Here is an 18,233-nt window from a genome sequence, read left to right as displayed (position 1 = left end):
AAACCAGTTTTCTTTCTAATTTTTGTTTGACTTTCAGTCACACCCTTCAATGAAATTGTTTTTGCCAATTGTAATTTTAATTAAAAATATGATACTTTTGTCCTCTCATTTTCAATATATATATATATATATATATATATATATATATATGTTGATGAAACAAAGGCAAGAGAGAATTGTGGAGAAGCATAGCTGGGGATTTGAACCTAGAGATGGGGAACGCACAGAAGTTATGGACAACCACCCAAGGATGCATGCTTTTTGCTATTTAATCAAGCTATCTCAATCTCAGGTCATGCACTTTACAAAGCAGAAGTACAATTCTTTGCTTCAATATTATACAAAGTGCAGGTAATCTATCGTCATTTGGAGCTTGGAGATGGGGGACCTTCTAAGCGAAGATAATCATACATAATACCCTGGAAAGGGCCTGTTGTGCTTCTTGGTTGCGTCAAATATATAATATTGTCTCCCTCGACAAGCCGAGAGCTTGGTACGTCTACATTGTAAAGCCAGTAAAGCCCGTGGATTCCATGCCTTGCTATTGAGTTGTCTTTCCCTATCATCCCGCTCGTGAATAGAGGGCGATTTGCCTTTGGATCGTTCACCCTAACCTATATATATAGAACATATACAGTTAATATTCACTAGTCAAAGCAGAATTTAAAGAATATGTTCTCGCCAAACCGCCTCAAAACATTAGTGTGGATTTGATCCATTGATAATCAAGTTGATTATTTTATGAATGCATGGTACGCACATATTCTTTACAGTTGGACAATATAAGAATCTATCTAGTAACATAAGTTTGACAATAGAATATATCCACGCGTAAAAAAAAATCCATGCATGGCACATTAATGATGAAATTATAATCAAATAGTGAGTTGTGAAATATACCTGCAATTCTGAATAATTTGCAGATGCAAGTGCCACTCTTAGCTTGTAGGAACCAGTCTTGTCTACATTCTCAAGTTTGAATTTAATTTGCCAAGTAGTTCCTTGATATTTATTATCATCTTTCTTCCTGTATATGGTAATCAGCAATAAAATGCCATAAATATTAAGCCAATCGATACACTGGTCATCGGTATTCTTGCTTCTAGTACTACATGTGATAACCGTACAAATTGCTTGTGGATCAAGAAAAAGCGATTATATATAGTATGGCATGGGAAGAAGTGGCACCTAGTAACCTGAGCAAAGAACCAGTCTTTACTGTAGTCACTGACACCTACGGTATAAACCAAGTCTTGATCAGAATATAACTCTGAGTATCTTTCCCACAGTCCGTACTGCCTAAACCTGCCAATTGAAATCTTAGTTCATACCTTATATCGAGTTGTTCCTCATTTATGCAAAATCACAGTCTGCCTCAAATCATTCTTATAATTTTTATAGTAATTTTGTATACACATGTCAGATAGTGATTTGCTGGTACTTGAATAATAATATGCTTAAAAGTACGAATAACAGCAAGGAGCATATAATTAAGCAAACCTGTCAGGATGATTGACAAAAAGTTTGTTAATGTACTTCGGATTAGGGTCGGGAACATAAAACTCTGCAGCAGAACGATCAGGAATGCCTATTTCCCATAAAGTAGGGCCATCTCTGGGAGGCTTATATACAAGATCACCCATATCAATGTCACAACCTGCATTGCATACATTGTTAATTCCATTTTTCTTTTCAACATTTTAGCATAGCCGATAGGCAAACGGAAAGAAGAAAGCCCTAAAACTAACAGTAGGGAATTAGTTGGACCACCTGAGGTTATAGTTAAGCCCTATACAAATTAACATTAGGGAATTAGTTGGACCACCTGAGGTTATAGTCATAACAACATCGTAATGATAATCTCCAATAAAACCAGGGACTGATGCATTCAAATTATAATCGCCCGTGCGTACCCCGTTGATGCAAAAGTAGCCATCTTCATCGGTTGTGGTCCAGAATTGATAGTCCTGATTAGTAACGAAATGTGAGATTAAGAGCAAATTAAGTTGAGAATTATATGTTTGAACTTAGTTTGAGCATGTAGGATTCAGTCACCTTGCACTCTCTTTGCCACGATCCAACATCTCCTGGCGGGGCTAACCCAACATATGCACCATTGACGGATACATAATCATCGCTAACGTATCTTGATGTTGAAAAAAATCAAATACCAAAATTCCAAATGGAAGCTTGTTTAGTGTCCATAGTCTTGGATTACAAGTTAATTATCAAAAATATTAAGACGTGACTAAAATAATTAATTAATACTTATAGTTGTGTACCTGTCTTGAATAAGTAGTCGGCCCCTAACATTACCCCGTTGGCGTGACTTGGGAAAATCCTCAGATGCTGGGAAGCTGTAGGGCCAGCACTGGACTTCCATCACCATCTGCGGCAGCAGTACAACTTCAATTTAATTAATTCATTGAAGGAAAATTACTTCTGCACTATTTCTGTCCCTTGATTCTTCGTTGATTTATTAAGTCCAAAAGCTAGTTAGGATTAAAACAGGGTTTGTAGGGGAGAAAAAGGGTGTCCAAAAATCACATCCCTTCAAGTGAAATGTCACTAAAATATATGTAAATCACCACCATTCATGTGATCTATATATAGTGTTTGGAAGAAAATTAAAGAAAATTTCATTAATATTGCTATTAATTAATGTAAATTAAACCTGTGATTTAGCATCCTCCCATAACGAAAGTGGATCATTTCCTTCATATGCAGAATTAACATACATAAAAACTGGCCCAAAGACTTTCTTCCATTCCTCACCAGCTGCAAATTTTGGCACCAAATCTTCTCCAGAATAGTGTGCGCTTAGAAACACCTGATTGTGTCATTCATATTTAAGCAAAAAATAGAACTAGCTAGAGCATTTAACCCAAAATTAGTTGGCATTGTTTGGAGAGGGAAAGAGTCAAAATCTTTTATAATACGTTGTTAGGTTTACTTTTCCAATTCTAGGATAAAGTTCAAGAATGACAAATTAATTAGGAGTTTGAAACAGACACTGTAACAAACATAGATGGTTGAGTTTTTTGGGTCACTTACCGCAAGGGTGGTGGGGCCAACATGGGAGGTGAGGTTTTGTTTAAAGGGTCCACCAGATCGGAACTCTTGGCTTGGTGTAATTAGCCAGAACCCTACCGGCGGCTCGGTGCATATCCACCCATGTACCTTACTATCCTTGTTGTCACATGAATATTGGTACTTATCATCCACCTGATTAATTAAGCATCAAGTAAGCAGGGTAATTGATAAGATTGTCATCTCTAAAAAAAGTTTTCTTTTTCATATTTTTTTCCTATGTAATACAAGATTCAATGAGAAAATAAATATAGATAGGAAAAATTGTTACTTCTCCCTTAAACTCCGGCTCCACAGGATTGACAAGAAGAACTGCCTCCGGATAGGCCAGGGCTTGGCCTCTCGGTGGTAAACGGTCATCAGGCAAGGGCATGTATCTTTTCCTATTGTCCGCCATGGCCATATAGTGAAAGCTTTTTTCAATCCAAAATGCCACACATATCACTAATTAGATTAACCCTTTAATCCTAGTAACTTTTTAAGCGCTAATAAAGTGCTACGTGTGTTTGGAGTAATTTTTAGTGTACATAGAATATCATCACGTAGTGTTACTATTTCACTCTAATTATTTAATATATGTATTTGTTTTTTGTTTTGTTAATATACCCTTGATCTATCTTTCGACCATATTGTAAGTGTGAAACAGTAATACCACGTAGTGGCATTACAGTGCACATAATTTTGTTTCTCTTTCGTATATAAAAAATTGAGAGAATTTGTGTACTTGTCTTTCCGGAGTTTGAAGGCAATTCTGGTTTCTGCAAGCTGGAAAGCAGGCCAGTCCTTCAAGTGCTCGTAAATGGCATAGGAGTAGAAGCCTGAGCACCCTCGAAGCATAATGAACCTACGTGCAAATCTACGTATGATCATTCATAGTAATCGAAACATCTTCAAGATCTATATATTCAATTAAAATGATGGCAATGTGGATAGAGAACAATGACCTTTTATCAATATTTAAGGGTACGAGTTGTCCCTCTTGGGAGGGATCCCAGGTTCTTGTGAAAGAGAGCTCCACCTGTTCATCATTTTGCATTATAACCGTAAAGCTTGTTCCTTTGATCCTGCATGCATATTGCTTTAGTAATGTGCACACTTTGTTCAAATGGAACATTGTTACCAACCGAAATTATAACATACAACTTAATATTGAAGGAATTATGTAGCGAAAAGGGGATAGGTGTAGGATCATCGTAGTGACCATGTATTAACCATATAGAACCTTTTATACATTTCAATGTTTTCCCATTTTCTATTTTAAGAGTTTTATCGTCCTGTTCTTGCTAAGAAGGTAGTGTGTTGTAGAGAGGAGCATATATTTCATGTAATAAGTATTACTAATTAGTTTATATAACTTTTAAACTACGTACCAGCCAACTAGTTGAGCTAAGCTAGTGGTAACGGTGTGATCTTTTCTCAGCATTGGAAGTACCATTTCTAAACTCAAGTTCGTCGACCAAAAAAGAAAAAGAAAGCAAATAAGAGATCCGTTGTGAAATTTCATGTTCATAGTCAATCGTTTTAAAATTACAGATTATATAAAGATATTAGGACACAGATTGAGGAATATATTGTGTTATGTTCTGATTATACCATAACTATAACTATAACTATATATATATATGGGACGTACACATCAAATGTTCCTGTTGTTCCAGTAGTAGCTGAACTCCAAACAAGGTCCCAGTACCTACAATATTTTCCATTCAAATTAACTACAAATTAAATAAATAAAAATTATCGATCAGGACTATGTTGTAAGCTGTAAAAATACCCTCTGTTAGATTCCTCGTTACGAATTTCAAGCAAGTTATCGATGCCATTGTATCGGATTCCAGTCACGATTCCGTCTGGCTTTGATAGCGTCACTTGGACAATCCCATTATCCATCATTACCTGCAATTCATTTCACCATGAAAAAGTTTCAAACCAAACCAAAACATGCATGCATGCATGCCTACAGATTTATCAAACTAATATGCAGAAAAATTAAGAGTAATTTGCACTGTAGATTTTATCAGGTAATTTACATGGTCATCTTGGACAAGCAATTGCACCCCAATAGGTGCCATGATGGATGATCGATCGACCTAATTTCTGGAACTTATTTATGTACTCCAATGGGAATATCAGTCTCAATTATTTATCTAGTTTTATAGCACTGACCTTCTAAAAGAAAGAAATAAATAAAAAATAAAGAATAATGTGCTTACTTGGACTAAAATGAAAGCAAAGCATTTCCAGCTTTCTTTTGTGTAATATATATATCGTTACGTAGTCGGCACCATTGCTTAATTGTTAGGCGTACAAGACTCGTTATGTAGAGCAGGCCAGCCGCTATTATAGGTTACGATTCTGGGATCAAATCTTTTACATGCTCAAGCATAGAAAAAGCTCGTAATCGCAAGCTCAAGCTCAACTCGGATAATTTTTCAAGCTCGAGCTCGGCTCGACTCGACTCCGCTTGTTTGTAAACTATACATGAGTTTTTTGTTGGCTTTGCTCAACCCATTCCTTAAACAAGCTCAAGCTATGTTTAGTTCGATTTAATTTTCATTAAAACCTAATAAAATAAACATAATAACAAACCGTTGATATTACTACTGCAAGAGTGTGCACAAAATAATAAGTTAAATGCTTTATATTGACTGCATATCCAACATAAAAAGATACGAGCTTCTCAAAAGCTTTGTGAGTCGAACGTACCAAAGCTTAAGCTCAACTCATTTTTTTTAACGAGCATAATATTTTGTTCAAGTTCAGCTTGTTTAACATACGATTCACGCATGAACGAGCTCAACACAAGTCAAACTCGAACCGTTCGAGCCGACTTATAACCCTAGGCATTAGCTATAAGTAATAGCCGTCTCAGGCTCCAATGCAAATCAAACAACCAATGAAACTCACTTCAGATACCTGATAAGTAATGTACAAAGGTAATCTCTTTGGCAATAGATAGATTATTGTATACATCGGACAGTGAACAATGCACATGAGTACCATTGAATTGTAGGTATGTAACATTTTTATTTTATTTTGAGAGAGAGAGAGAGAGAGAGAGAGAGAGAGATCATACAACATAGCATATATTTTATTTTGAACTACAATTACATATATGTATGTAATATTATTCAATTGTATATATGTAGATATATATATATATATATATATTTACATGAAATATTACACACGCTGATGCAGACATATGAGTTTCAATCTAAGATGGACTCAAATTACAAGGCGGGGGGACCTTCAAATCGTATATAATCGTACATAATCGCTTGGAAAGGGCTGGTGCATCTTGGTTGTCTGAAATAGAAAGTATTCTTCCCCTCAACAAGCTGAGTGCCTGGTACATTAATGTTGTACAGCCAGTAAATCCCATGAATTCCAAGTCTCGCAACCGAATTGTCCCTCCCTATCAATCCACTAGTAAATAGAGGTCGCCTTGAATTTGGATCATTAATCCGAACCTTACGAAAAGAAAAGAAAAGATAAATTAGTGTGAGTTATAACTACCAATGAGAAAACTCATGATATACTATACCTGCAATTCGGCAAGAGTTGCAGATGCAATTGCCACTCGCAATTTATAGGTACTGTTCCGATCCACATTTTTCAGTTCAAACTTAATCTGCCATGTTGTTCCTTCATGTCCGTTGTCCGTTTTCCTGCAGTACACAAGAACTTTAAGCACCAGGTAACCAACACGAGTCTCACTTTCCTTATGATTTTCACAATGACGGTCATTATTTAAAAGAAGAACCGCACCTGGGAACCTGAGCATAGAACCAATCTTTAGCATAATCACTAACACCAATAGTGTAAACTAAGTCTTCATCAGGATATATTTCAGCATATCTGTTCCACAGCCCATATTGCCTGAATCTGCCAGAAGGACAAGGTCAAGATTTTAATAAGTTATTACCGAACTCTTGAGCATTAACATGGGTTTGAGATCCTAGGTTGGTTTCCTCCCTCACCCACTATCGTTTGCATAAAAGAAAAATATAGGCGCTTAATTTGGCTGATGGATCATTTTAAATGAATAAAGCGACGTACAAGATGATACAGATAATGTTTCCACCATTTGCATGTTCGAACTTACAATTATACAAGGCTAGTTTTGATCACATTGGTATGACCTTATGAAGATCGACAAACAATCAACACTTTAACACTGAAATAAGATAGCTTACCTGTCAGGATGATTTATGAAAAGTTTGTTGATATATTTTGGATCAGGATCAGGAACATAAAACTCCGCAGCAGAACGATCAGGAATGCCTATTTCCCACAATGTTGGGCCATCTCTTGGGGGCTCATACACAAGATCACCCATTTCAATAAAAGAACCTGCATCACAAGTTATGAAACCAAAATGTTCAATAAAGGGAAACAAGAATGAAATGTAAAAAAAACAATTGAATCTACAATTATGAAGTTCACAGAAGTTGAGAAAATATACCTGAGGTTATGTCAATGACAGCATCATACCGGTAATCACCAATAAACCCAGGCACCCATGCATAAAGATTATAATTGCCAGTACGCACGTTGTTAATAGCAAAATAGCCACGGTCATCTGCTCTTGTCCAGAATTGATAGTCCTAAGAAGTGTGATAATGAAATAAGAATGTCTTTAGACATGACTTATGGACTTTGGATGGTGTTTTGGTACATATAGTATATAATATGGTTGCTTCATATAGTTTCAATATTAAGAGATATAACAAAAGGCATGTATCAACGAAGTATGCTATGCCATAAAATAGATCACTTGAAACTTTTTCTGACACAAGATCACGTAAAAAAGCAGCTCAGTGATAGCAGCATTATCACAGTGCAATTCATATTTCATCAGGCTCCTCAGAAATCATGAGTTATACTGTTTCCAGTTGCATCATTTTGAAGCACAGTTTCCTCATTAAGAAAATAAATCTTAACATCTTGCAGGCTCTTTATTATATGGTGGACATGCAATTGACTGAGAAAGTAGCATTTTTTAAAATATGAGATAATTGTTTGGGGTAACTGTGAGACCTTTAACACAAAAACCACAAATGTGGGATAATGTTCCAGTGCTCTGTGACTGTGGCCTTTAATGAAGCCAAGCTATATTAAAGAATAGAACCCTGATCTAGATTTCAAATACCTTATCAGAAAATTAACATAATTATAAAAAATAAAAACCATAAATTTTCTTCGACGTAGCACATAACTAATCAGCAAACATTGTGCAGCAGCCCAATATGTAATTGATATAGAGGTTCACAAAATTCACCTTGCATTCTCTCTGCCATGATCCCACATCTCCTGGTGGGGCAAGACCAACATACGCACCACCTGCTGGTGTGTATTCTTCACATATGTACCTGGACATTGTAATTAAGAAGACTGAGATCAACTTATGCATACTCAGAAAGATTTTGAGGTAAAACAAATGTACTCGACCATTAGTTTTCTTATTTTTCTTTCTACAATGAGAGCCATCAATGTGATACTTAGAAATTAATTTATCATCCACTCATGTTAATTAATTGCTTATTTTCAACTTAAGTTTTCAAATAAACTAAGAAAAGAAGTGAAACTGATAGTATGCCAGCAAATCTTTTCAATACTCAGATTTAGTAATTAATAGTACAAACCCTAAAAGATAAAACTAATAATACAAACAAGTGTATCTCGATACGAACCTGTCCAAGACAAGTAGTCTACCACTCACATTACCCCGTTGATCCGACTTTTGAAAATCCTCAGATGCTGGGAAACTATATGGCCAGCTTTGTACTTCTGTCATCATCTGAATACCATTTTGTATCAGCAATTTCTGATTAAAAACTCTCTTTCCTAATTTTCCATCTTTAGAATGAAATTAGGTTTGCTTTCGACGACCAACCTGTATTTTAGCATCCTCCCATAGCCAAAACGGATCATCTTTAATTGTGGAAGAATTGAGATAGATAAAAACAGGGCCAAAAACCTTCTTCCATGGTTCACCACCTCTAAATTTTGGCACCAGATCTTGTCCCGCATAATGACCACTAAGAAACATCTGATGACACCAATAGAAAGGTCCTAATCAGACTAATATCCCAAAGTTATACCAACATCTCTGACAAGCAAGTGATCCACATTGCAAAATGTTCACAGTGACTAGTATTCTAAGAATAATCACATACAGCAAGAGTGGTAGGGCCGACATGTGAGGTTAGGTTCTGTTTCAGAGGTCCACCCGATCGAAATTCATCACTGGGCGTGATCTGCCAAAACCCGACTGGTGGGTTGGTGCATATCCACCCATGAACCTTATTATCTTTGTTGTCACACGAATACTGGTACTTGTCATCCACCTACAGCTCACAAAATTATAACAAAAGAATCAAAACATAACAGAGGTTTTTATGGCCTTCAAAGTCCAGAACTTTAGTTTAGAAACATCTTGACCCACTAACGGGGTAACTTCCACCCAAAGAAAAACAATGACAATAGTAAAATAACTTGGAAGAATATGTGAGAAAAATTGGCTCAATAGTCCCACGCCACTATCACTCCCGAAACAGAAAAAAACTCCAATGCAGTACTATACAGTAGGAAGTTGTGAGAAAATACCTCTCCTGCGAGTTCTTTCATCTTGGGATTGACAAGTAGGACAGCTTCTTGATAGGCAAGGGTTTGGCATCGTCCTGGTAACCGGTCATCAGGTAGGGGCATGTATCTCTGCCTGTTGTCTGATACAGCCATGTATTGGAACCTATCCACTCAAATTGTACCATTGTTAATAATTCATATACAAGCTAAAATACTAAAAGGAATATGTTTATTACTAATTATTTGTTATAGCATATGCTGAGAAGGTAATGTAGGACACACACACACACAATAAGTCAATAACCTTTTTTCTCACTTCAAGTTTGAAACGGTATTACGAACACAGAAAAAAAATATACTTCAAATAGTTAAACACAGAAAAACAATATACTTCAAATAACTAATCCTGAGAAACTCTACTAACTACAAACTAAATAATCCTGGAATTCTAATACATATCCTTAGTTTGCAACTTTGCACCTACCCAAAATTATATACTCGTATGTAACATAATGTCTACTAATAATTAGTTTCTACAAAACCACTATGCAAAATGAGAAATAGTAGCTAATAATATGAAAGCAGAAGTATATATTGTTTACTTGTCTTTTCTCAGTTTGAAGGTTATTCTGGTTTCACCAATGTCGAAATCAGGCCAATCCTTCAGGTGCTCATAAATGGCATAGGAGTAGAAGCCCGAGGAACCACGAAGCATTACAAACCTAAATGAAATACAGATAATACTATCACTGACATAAGAGGAATCATAAGGTTACAGTCAGTTTAAATAAGCCTAGATCCTAAAGTATAATTGGAATTCGCTGTACTCATAATAATAGAAACTTTCTATAAATTCAGGAGTGACCTTTTGTCTATATTTAGGGGAACGTATTTCCCCTCAAGAGAGTGATCCCACATTTTTGAAAACGAGAGCTCAACCTGTTCTTCATTCTCCACTATAACCTTAAAAGTTGTACCTTTTATCCTGTATAGTTATCAGATAATTTCACTCCATCAGATAACCTAAAAAGTTGCTCCACTATATATGTAGAGAGAAAAGAGGGAAATACATACACATCAAATATTCCCTTACTTCCTGGTGCACTCCAAACAAGGTCCCAATAACTACACATTCATTGGAATCCAAAGTCAATTCTTAATCCTCAAAGACAACAAAGGCTGAATATATTATATTAAACGCTGAAGAAAACAAGAGAAAGAAGGAGAAGGAAGCGGAGGGACAAAAACAGAAGCAACTAAACACGGTGATCATGTACCCTCTGTTCGTTTCCTTATTAAGAGGCTCAAGCAAATTGTCAATGCCATTATATCGTATTCCAGTGACAATGCCATCTGGGTTCGATAAGGTGACTTGGAGTATGCCATTATCCATCACCACCTGCACATGGAATCAAGTTCAACCACATAACCGAAACCGAAAGAAATTCGTTTTTCCTTAACAAAAATCCAAGCTCATCCATTGATCAATTCAAATTATATCTAATTTAGCAACTTGTAGCCTACAATAAGGCCGATAATTCACTCACATGGGGACCTTGAATATGCAATCGCACCGCGGCAGATGACATGGTGTGAGACTCTTGATATCAATTGGAACTTGTTGGCCACAAGAAAAAACCCAGAATATGAATTTCTGGAGAACACAGAAAACCCAAATTCATGATGCGTGGCACAATCAGATCATGGAAAATATGTGATTTGCAATAACTACCCAGATGGATTTTAATTTACCAAAAACACATGTATGTATGTAAAGATCAAAACTTTAAGACATGAAAACAATATTTGCGTTTGTTAAAGTTGAGATCACTTACACGAGAGAGATGGGTTTGCCGGGATTTGTGAAATTACGAAGATGCACCGGAAGATGTCATCGTCTTCTTCCCTCGATGAGGGCGGGTGAGTGAGAGGGAGTGAGTGTGATGGGGTGGTGGCATATGATGATTAATTTGATAGTTGATGGCGGCCGTTACCGCGCACTAGGGAGAATGAGGACGGTTTCGGTAGTTTGATTTAACGGACGGAACAAGTCGGTTGGGTGGTAAATATTGCCAAATTTCCTCGTCTTTATTTATCTAAAATTAGATTAATGAAATTCTTTTTGTCAATTTCGTAAAAAAACATCTTTAATTTCTATCATAATATAAAAGTTTAAGATAGTAACATAAGTTTACAAAATAAATATATATTTTTTTAAATCTAACCTACATGTAAGTTTATCATCTTTAATTAAAAAAAATAAAAAACAATCTTTCTTTCTCTCTCCCACGTTCTCTTCACTCGTTCTCTCACACTCTCTTCCTCCCTCCTGCCTTTTAACAACCAAAGTAAACAATTTCACACATTTTATGTATGGGCATATATTAATTTATTTATTTAATAGAGCTAAGCAAGGGAACAATCAACAGACCGAATTTACAACCAGATGCATAAACATGATATTACTGAAAAAATGTCATTATTATTCTTTCTTTATTTTGATCAAATGCCAAATTACCAAATTTGTTTAAAAAAAATTATGGCAACAGTCTTAACTATTGGGACATCGGTGCAAAGGTCTTAACTCTTAACCAATTAAACTATAACTAGTCTTCACACACGAGCTCACGCTCGTGCAGAAGACATTTTTTGAATCACAGCATACCATGCGCGACTTACACGTTTTAAATGTATTTATATATGTAAATTGACAAAAGGAAAATTAAATATATTTGAAGTAAATGAATAATTTTCGATCATGCTAGAACAAACCCCTTATAAACTAATTAAAGTCGCTGAATTAACATAATAAAATCGGTTTGTATAAAATTTACATTAGGAATAGAGAAAATGATATTTAATAAACAATTGATTGAATTACATTATTGTTAACCCATTGTGAGGTTAAGCGCACTCCCTTCCCCTTAGTATGGATAATATTATTTGTTAAAAAAAAATCATTTGACAATTAATTTAATCACATTATTATCCGCGTGCGAAAGACTTTTTTTATAAAGAAAAAAAAATGATCATTTGACAACTAATTGAATCATATTATTATATGCATGCAAGAAACTTTTTTATAACCGGCACCATGCACCTCTTAATTAAAAATTGAGAAATAATATTTAATAAACAATCGAGTGCAAAATACATTTTTTCAATCACAGCGCTACTCGGGATTTATACATTTTAAATGTTTTTGTCATTTGTTTATTTTTTTCTTTCTTCCCCTTCATTTTTTTATTCTTTTCTCTCTTCCCACTTATATTTATATTATATTTTATGATAGCTAAATTACCAAAGTACCCTTACTGCATTCAATTTTGCTGTTGTATTTTTTGTGGATGAAGGGCATTTTGGTCCAACCATGCGTGACCCCAAAATTTTGGCTGCATCTGCACTGTTCATCCCAGTTATGACAAAATTATTTAAAAATAAATTTACCAAATTACCCTTGGATTATTTTATGCATTCATATTTCATGATTTGAAATTTTTTTGGCTGAGGGGTATTTTCGTCCAATTATTCTTGTCGAAGCCGGTGACACCAAAGTTTTCTTCAGCATGTGCACTGTTTTGCACTGTGCACTTTTCCATTGGCATTCTACATATAAGATAAGATAAGATATATGATCGATTAGGAAAGTTTCAAAACACATCAAATCTAATTATCTATTTTCTCTACCCACCGTCTATTATTTTCCTCCACATTCATTTCTCCAAATTTGTTATATGTTTAGCTCATAGGTAATAATAATTAATGATTTGTTAAGAAATATTTTTAAAATAATTGAAAGGAAAAAAAAAAATTTGAATTTCAAAAGCACTTAATATGCTTCCTACAAAAAAAACCATTCATGTGAAGGCACAAGGGAGAGCCCGAAAAGGTGGAGCTTTAGTCCGAAAAATAAATTATTGTTTTAATCGGTTGGATTTTGGGCCAACTAGCAAAAATAGGTGAGTTGACAGAATCCAGTCCCAAATATTGGGCTCCGAAAGGAAATATAAAAGCCGAATCCCGGTACATAGAGTTTAGAAAACTAACTGTTGGAAATGGTATCAATAAAAGAAGATAATGCAAGAATCTTTATACTGCTTCATATACAAAATTACAAATACAAAAATAAAGGGAAACCTCAGATCTTCAACACCCCTGAAAAATGAAGGCATCAGAACAGTCATATTAACTGTGTAACACTGTCCATAATCATGGCCTCACATTACTTGCAAGCACCCTTCTCCGGATGCTTCTCACAATTCTGCAACGTCACCGGGAGGATCAAGCTCGCGAGGAATGTTTCCAGGATAGACTCCATCAAACTGCCAAGGCAAGACCAAAACTTACAATTCTGCGCAGGTTTTCCAACGACAAGCTCACCTCCTATCAACAACTAGCACTGAACGATGCTCACAATTAGCGAAGCTGCATAGAAACAACAAAAAAGACAACAAGAAAGGTAATCTCCTTTGTCTCGACTTTAAAGATGAAAATTTCATATGGAAAATGACATAAAAAAACAAGTAACTTGTAAAACAATCAACAATATTCAGTTAGAAAAAGAACATATTCAGTTAGACAAGCAATCAAAACCAGAGCTTTCTCCGGTACATAATCACACTAAATCACTTGTCCGTGAAAGATCATTTGCAGGAAAAAGAGGGCGATACTCGATAATGTTTCTTCTCTGCTCACATGGATGATCACCCTGCAGTGACAGAGGAAACGCACATTTAACTGCAGTGTTAAATTAAAACGCAGTGGTTATGCGGAGTGTGGGAGGAGGAATTTTGAAATAAACCTCTTTACACAAACATTTGTATGAAAACTAGGTGAATAAAATATGTCCACAGTAGTGTGGATATAGGTATCACAACTTAACATATTGAAGAAAAATACATTTACCTGTTGGTGAAGTCTCACTGGCACGGAACAGCTTCAAGGTAAATTTGATCTTCACCCAGTTGAAAAGTTAAACCATTTGCAAAGGAAAAATAACCAGTGAAATACGGAATCTCAATCTCTCTCGCCTCACCTTCTACACAAAACTGTGACAGCTGATATTAGTTTTAACATAAAATGACGTACCAGATGGTCCCGGCAAAGCTCGACCCCTATAAATGGTGGGTGTTAAGACTTAAAACTTTTGGAGGGTCACGGTTCCCTGCATTTGCAACCACTTGAGACAGACATCTATTCTATCTGTGTATGCTTCACCCCCACAGACACATACAATGCTACCACTGACCAAAACAGGTTGTTTTTTTTCTTTTCTCAACTTCCACCAAGTGAAACATTATGACTCGTATTTGTTTGGTATACAGGGCAGAGTCTTCTAAAAATAGATGCGCCTCGACAAACTGCAACTAAATCCTTTCAAAGAACGTAGACTCACCAATCAAGTATTCAATCGATTAATCAAGTAGTTTCATACATTAATGAAAATCAACAGTTAACACCTTTCCACATTGCCAAAAGAGCTGAATCTACAACTTAAACCAGTAACACGTAGGTCCACGAAATAGTTTGATCAATTAGATTTATTGTTAAACTTACAATTACATTACCACTCCAATCAATTCCAGAAAGTGGTCGGCTATGAAAATTGAAATGGAAAAGAATATAAGCTAAATGTTCAGATGCTATGCAAGATTCAATCAAGTGATCTCTATTACAAGGGGCAACCACAGGCCCACTTAGTACAATTAAGATAAAAGCCTAAGAAGAATGTGACAGAAACAGAAGACTGTTAATAACATGACGTACCAAATGTTCCCGGCAAAGCTCACCCGCCGTAAATGGTTGGCAGATTACACTTGAAACTGAATGATGGTTACTGTTCCCAGCATTGCAACCTGTAGAGGATGTAAATCTTTTCTGACTGTATACGCTGCCATTGGTCAATAGACTCAATACAGGTTCCTTTTAGATTTTCAACTTCCACCAACCAAGTGAAACATTCCGACTCTTTTTTGTTTGGTATATAGGGCACTGTCTCTTCAAGAGTTCCAACACAACAGTGCCTTGACAAACAGCAGCTAAATGTTTCGAGAATCATAGACTCATACAAATCAATCACTCATTGAATTACACAACTGAAAACTAATTTCTAAACCAAACATAAAATTCACCAAATATTCAGCAGCCGCAAAAAGATTCAGTAATTCAACAGCTATCATCGCTTTCAAAAGGAGATACATCTAAAAGCAAGGCCGTAAAGTCAGCAGACGCAAAAGTCAGGTATATGCATATACGAATAACCTAGATGCGAAGAAGTTGTATTGAAGAACAAAATCGACTTGACTCTGTATGTAGTGGAGCAGATCATCCTACGACTACGCCTATCATGTGGAGTTATTGGAGAAGACCCAATTTGCTATTCTACACTGTAAAACCTCAAATAATGATGAGAATTAAAATCTGTCTATTTCTCTTCGATCCATGTGCTTCACTGCCGGATCGTTGACCACTTTCAAAAACTTGGGGAAATTAGGGTTTCGTGTAAAATCTAATAAGTGAAGTTGAATTCTTCCAAAAATAAAGCTACAAAATTGAACCGAACAACACGCAAACCTGGGTCGTCAGTGCTCAACCACCACGGATCGGATCAACGATCTTCTGCTTCTTCTGAAGAAGAAACTCTTCAACCGCATCGTTGTTTGTAGAAGATTCACACTCAGAAAGCCGCTTCCTTTTCAGATTTGTCGATGTAGTACCCAGACATGCGGCTGCACTCCTTCTCAGCGACCTCTTCTTCTTGGGAATGATGATGGGGACTGACGAAAACCCAAAACTTGTTTTCTTGTTGGGCCTTCTTCTCAGAGACGACCGCTTCTTCCTCGGAACGATCGGGAAGGAATCAATATCAGATTTCAATTTCTTGGCAGCACAGAAACGGATGAAATCTGCAACAACAGAAAATTCATCAAAAATCCACCTTTTCTCTTCCTCCCAATTCCGAAGGACAACCGCAACCTCCGACAAAAGATTCAAATTCAAACTCATTCTCACAAAACCAAATCAATTCAACAGAATGAGAGAGAGAGAGTGGGTTTAGTGTTTCGGATCAGTAGTCAACAGAATGAGAGAGAGACAGAGTGGGCTTAGGGCTTTAGGATCAGAATTCACAGAGACGGAGAGAGAGAGAGGAGTGATCGATCAGGCGCTGTTTGCACAGAGAGAGAGAGAGAGAGAATGAACCGTTGGGAGGGGAGATGGATAGATAGCCGCTATAAGGCGGTTCAACGGTCGATTCTAGAGCGAGATTTCAAATTTCAAATTTCAGAATTCCAAATGCCTTGCATACGTCCTTGCATACGTCAGACGAGTGACGATTATAGTGATTGGACTGGAATTGGAAGCTTAAGTCAAACCTGGTCAACTCTCTCACCATTTTTTTTTTTCTTTTGCATAATCCCTAAAATCAATTTTACCCCTTTCTTGTTATTTTAGAGCAGTTCTGCCAATAAGGATTTTGTGCCAGCACCTAGCCCATTTATCCACTTTAGTGAACAATAATATACTCCAATGAACAGTAATAGACCAAAGCATATCCATCCCTAAAAAAATGCGCTGGCACCTAGTCTAAAAATGCAATGGCACAAACAATCTCCACCCCTACAAAATGCGCTGGCAGTCAGCCCATTTAAAATCTTATTAATTTTTTTTATAAAATAATAAATAAATAAAATTGTTTTAATTTCGGATAGGATTTTTAACCAATCTCGTCACGCTACGTGTCATTATCCGAATGTACTATTTTAAGTTTATGTAATTTTATTTAGTGTTTTTTTTTTTTAAGTTTATTTGGTGAGGTTATGTAAATTTAATTGGTGTTTTTTTTTATTTTTAAGTTTATTAGGTGAGTTTATGTAATCTTATTTAGTGTGTTTTTTGGTGAGTTTATGTAATCTTATTTGATGAGTTTATGTAATCTTATTTGGTCAGTTTATGTAATCTTATTTGATGTGTTTAAATAAAGTACAAAAAATAAATTTGAAATTGCATAAAGTTCTAAAAATTTAGACGAAATTACATAAAGTAACATCTTCACACAACGTAGTGTGCACCCAACATTCACACAACGTAACATTTTCAATGAGCTTCCACGAAGGGTTTTTTTTTTCTCTCAAAGTGTAGAAAATATTGAAATGTTGAAAGTGTAAAAAATATTGAAATATGGTGTAAGGTGGAAGATGAGGGTTAGGTATTTATAGAAAAAAAAAGTTTTAAAAAAATTCTCTATATATTTTTTTTAATTTTTAATAAATTTTAATGTATTAATTTATATGTACCGTTAGATTTGAAAAATATTCAAATCCAAGAGCCAAGGAGCTGCCACGTGGCCAACGGTCATAATTCTGATTGTTGAGCCTTTTTTTTTTTTAATTTTTGGGGGAAAAATTGTGGACCGTTGATCTATGATCGAACGGTCCAGTTTAAAAGTAAAATTCAAATTTTTTTTACCGTTGGAAATCCAACGGTCTAGAAAAACTAGCCGTTGAAAATCCAACGGCATAGAGAGGGCCACGTCGCCTACTTTCGAGTGAAGA

General features: G+C 35.7%; 1 protein-coding gene and 1 long non-coding RNA gene across 3 annotated transcripts; both read right to left on the bottom strand.

Moving 5' to 3' along the window:
- Window positions 1-230: 230 nt before the first annotated feature.
- On the bottom strand, window positions 231-8,488 carry LOC137718259 (uncharacterized). 2 transcript variants are annotated; one of them, XM_088698423.1, is made up of 19 exons: window positions 8,375-8,488; window positions 7,559-7,700; window positions 7,290-7,446; window positions 6,862-6,978; window positions 6,638-6,761; window positions 4,865-4,986; window positions 4,724-4,780; window positions 4,035-4,154; window positions 3,815-3,934; window positions 3,362-3,503; window positions 3,055-3,225; window positions 2,675-2,830; window positions 2,283-2,389; window positions 2,056-2,146; window positions 1,826-1,967; window positions 1,501-1,657; window positions 1,189-1,305; window positions 901-1,027; window positions 231-614 (listed from the first exon to the last, which is right to left on the bottom strand). In XM_088698423.1, the coding sequence occupies exons 1-19, from the start codon at window positions 8,471-8,473 to the stop codon at window positions 363-365; spliced, it is 2,520 nt and encodes an 839-aa protein (XP_088554549.1). In that variant the 5' UTR covers window positions 8,474-8,488; the 3' UTR covers window positions 231-362. The 2 variants fall into 2 exon arrangements, with proteins under 2 accessions (XP_088554549.1, XP_068313878.2); XM_068457777.2 differs by lacking the exons at window positions 6,638-6,761; window positions 6,862-6,978; window positions 7,290-7,446; window positions 7,559-7,700; window positions 8,375-8,488 and adding an exon at window positions 5,121-5,218.
- Window positions 8,489-13,714: 5,226 nt separating this feature from the next.
- Window positions 13,715-16,984, bottom strand: LOC148694614 (uncharacterized). Its single transcript, XR_015965140.1, has 2 exons — window positions 14,587-16,984; window positions 13,715-14,389 (listed from the first exon to the last, which is right to left on the bottom strand). It is a non-coding gene; the product is annotated as an uncharacterized LOC148694614 (long non-coding RNA).
- Between the last annotated feature and the right edge of the window lie 1,249 nt (window positions 16,985-18,233).

The sequence above is a fragment of the Pyrus communis genome, chromosome 8, assembly GCF_041283825.1.
Source record: "Pyrus communis isolate YQ-2024b chromosome 8, ASM4128382v1, whole genome shotgun sequence".
Lineage (NCBI taxonomy): Eukaryota > Viridiplantae > Streptophyta > Magnoliopsida > Rosales > Rosaceae > Pyrus > Pyrus communis.
The sequence above is the reverse complement of the archived record's forward strand: the minus strand, read 5'-3'. Positions and strand labels throughout refer to the sequence as shown.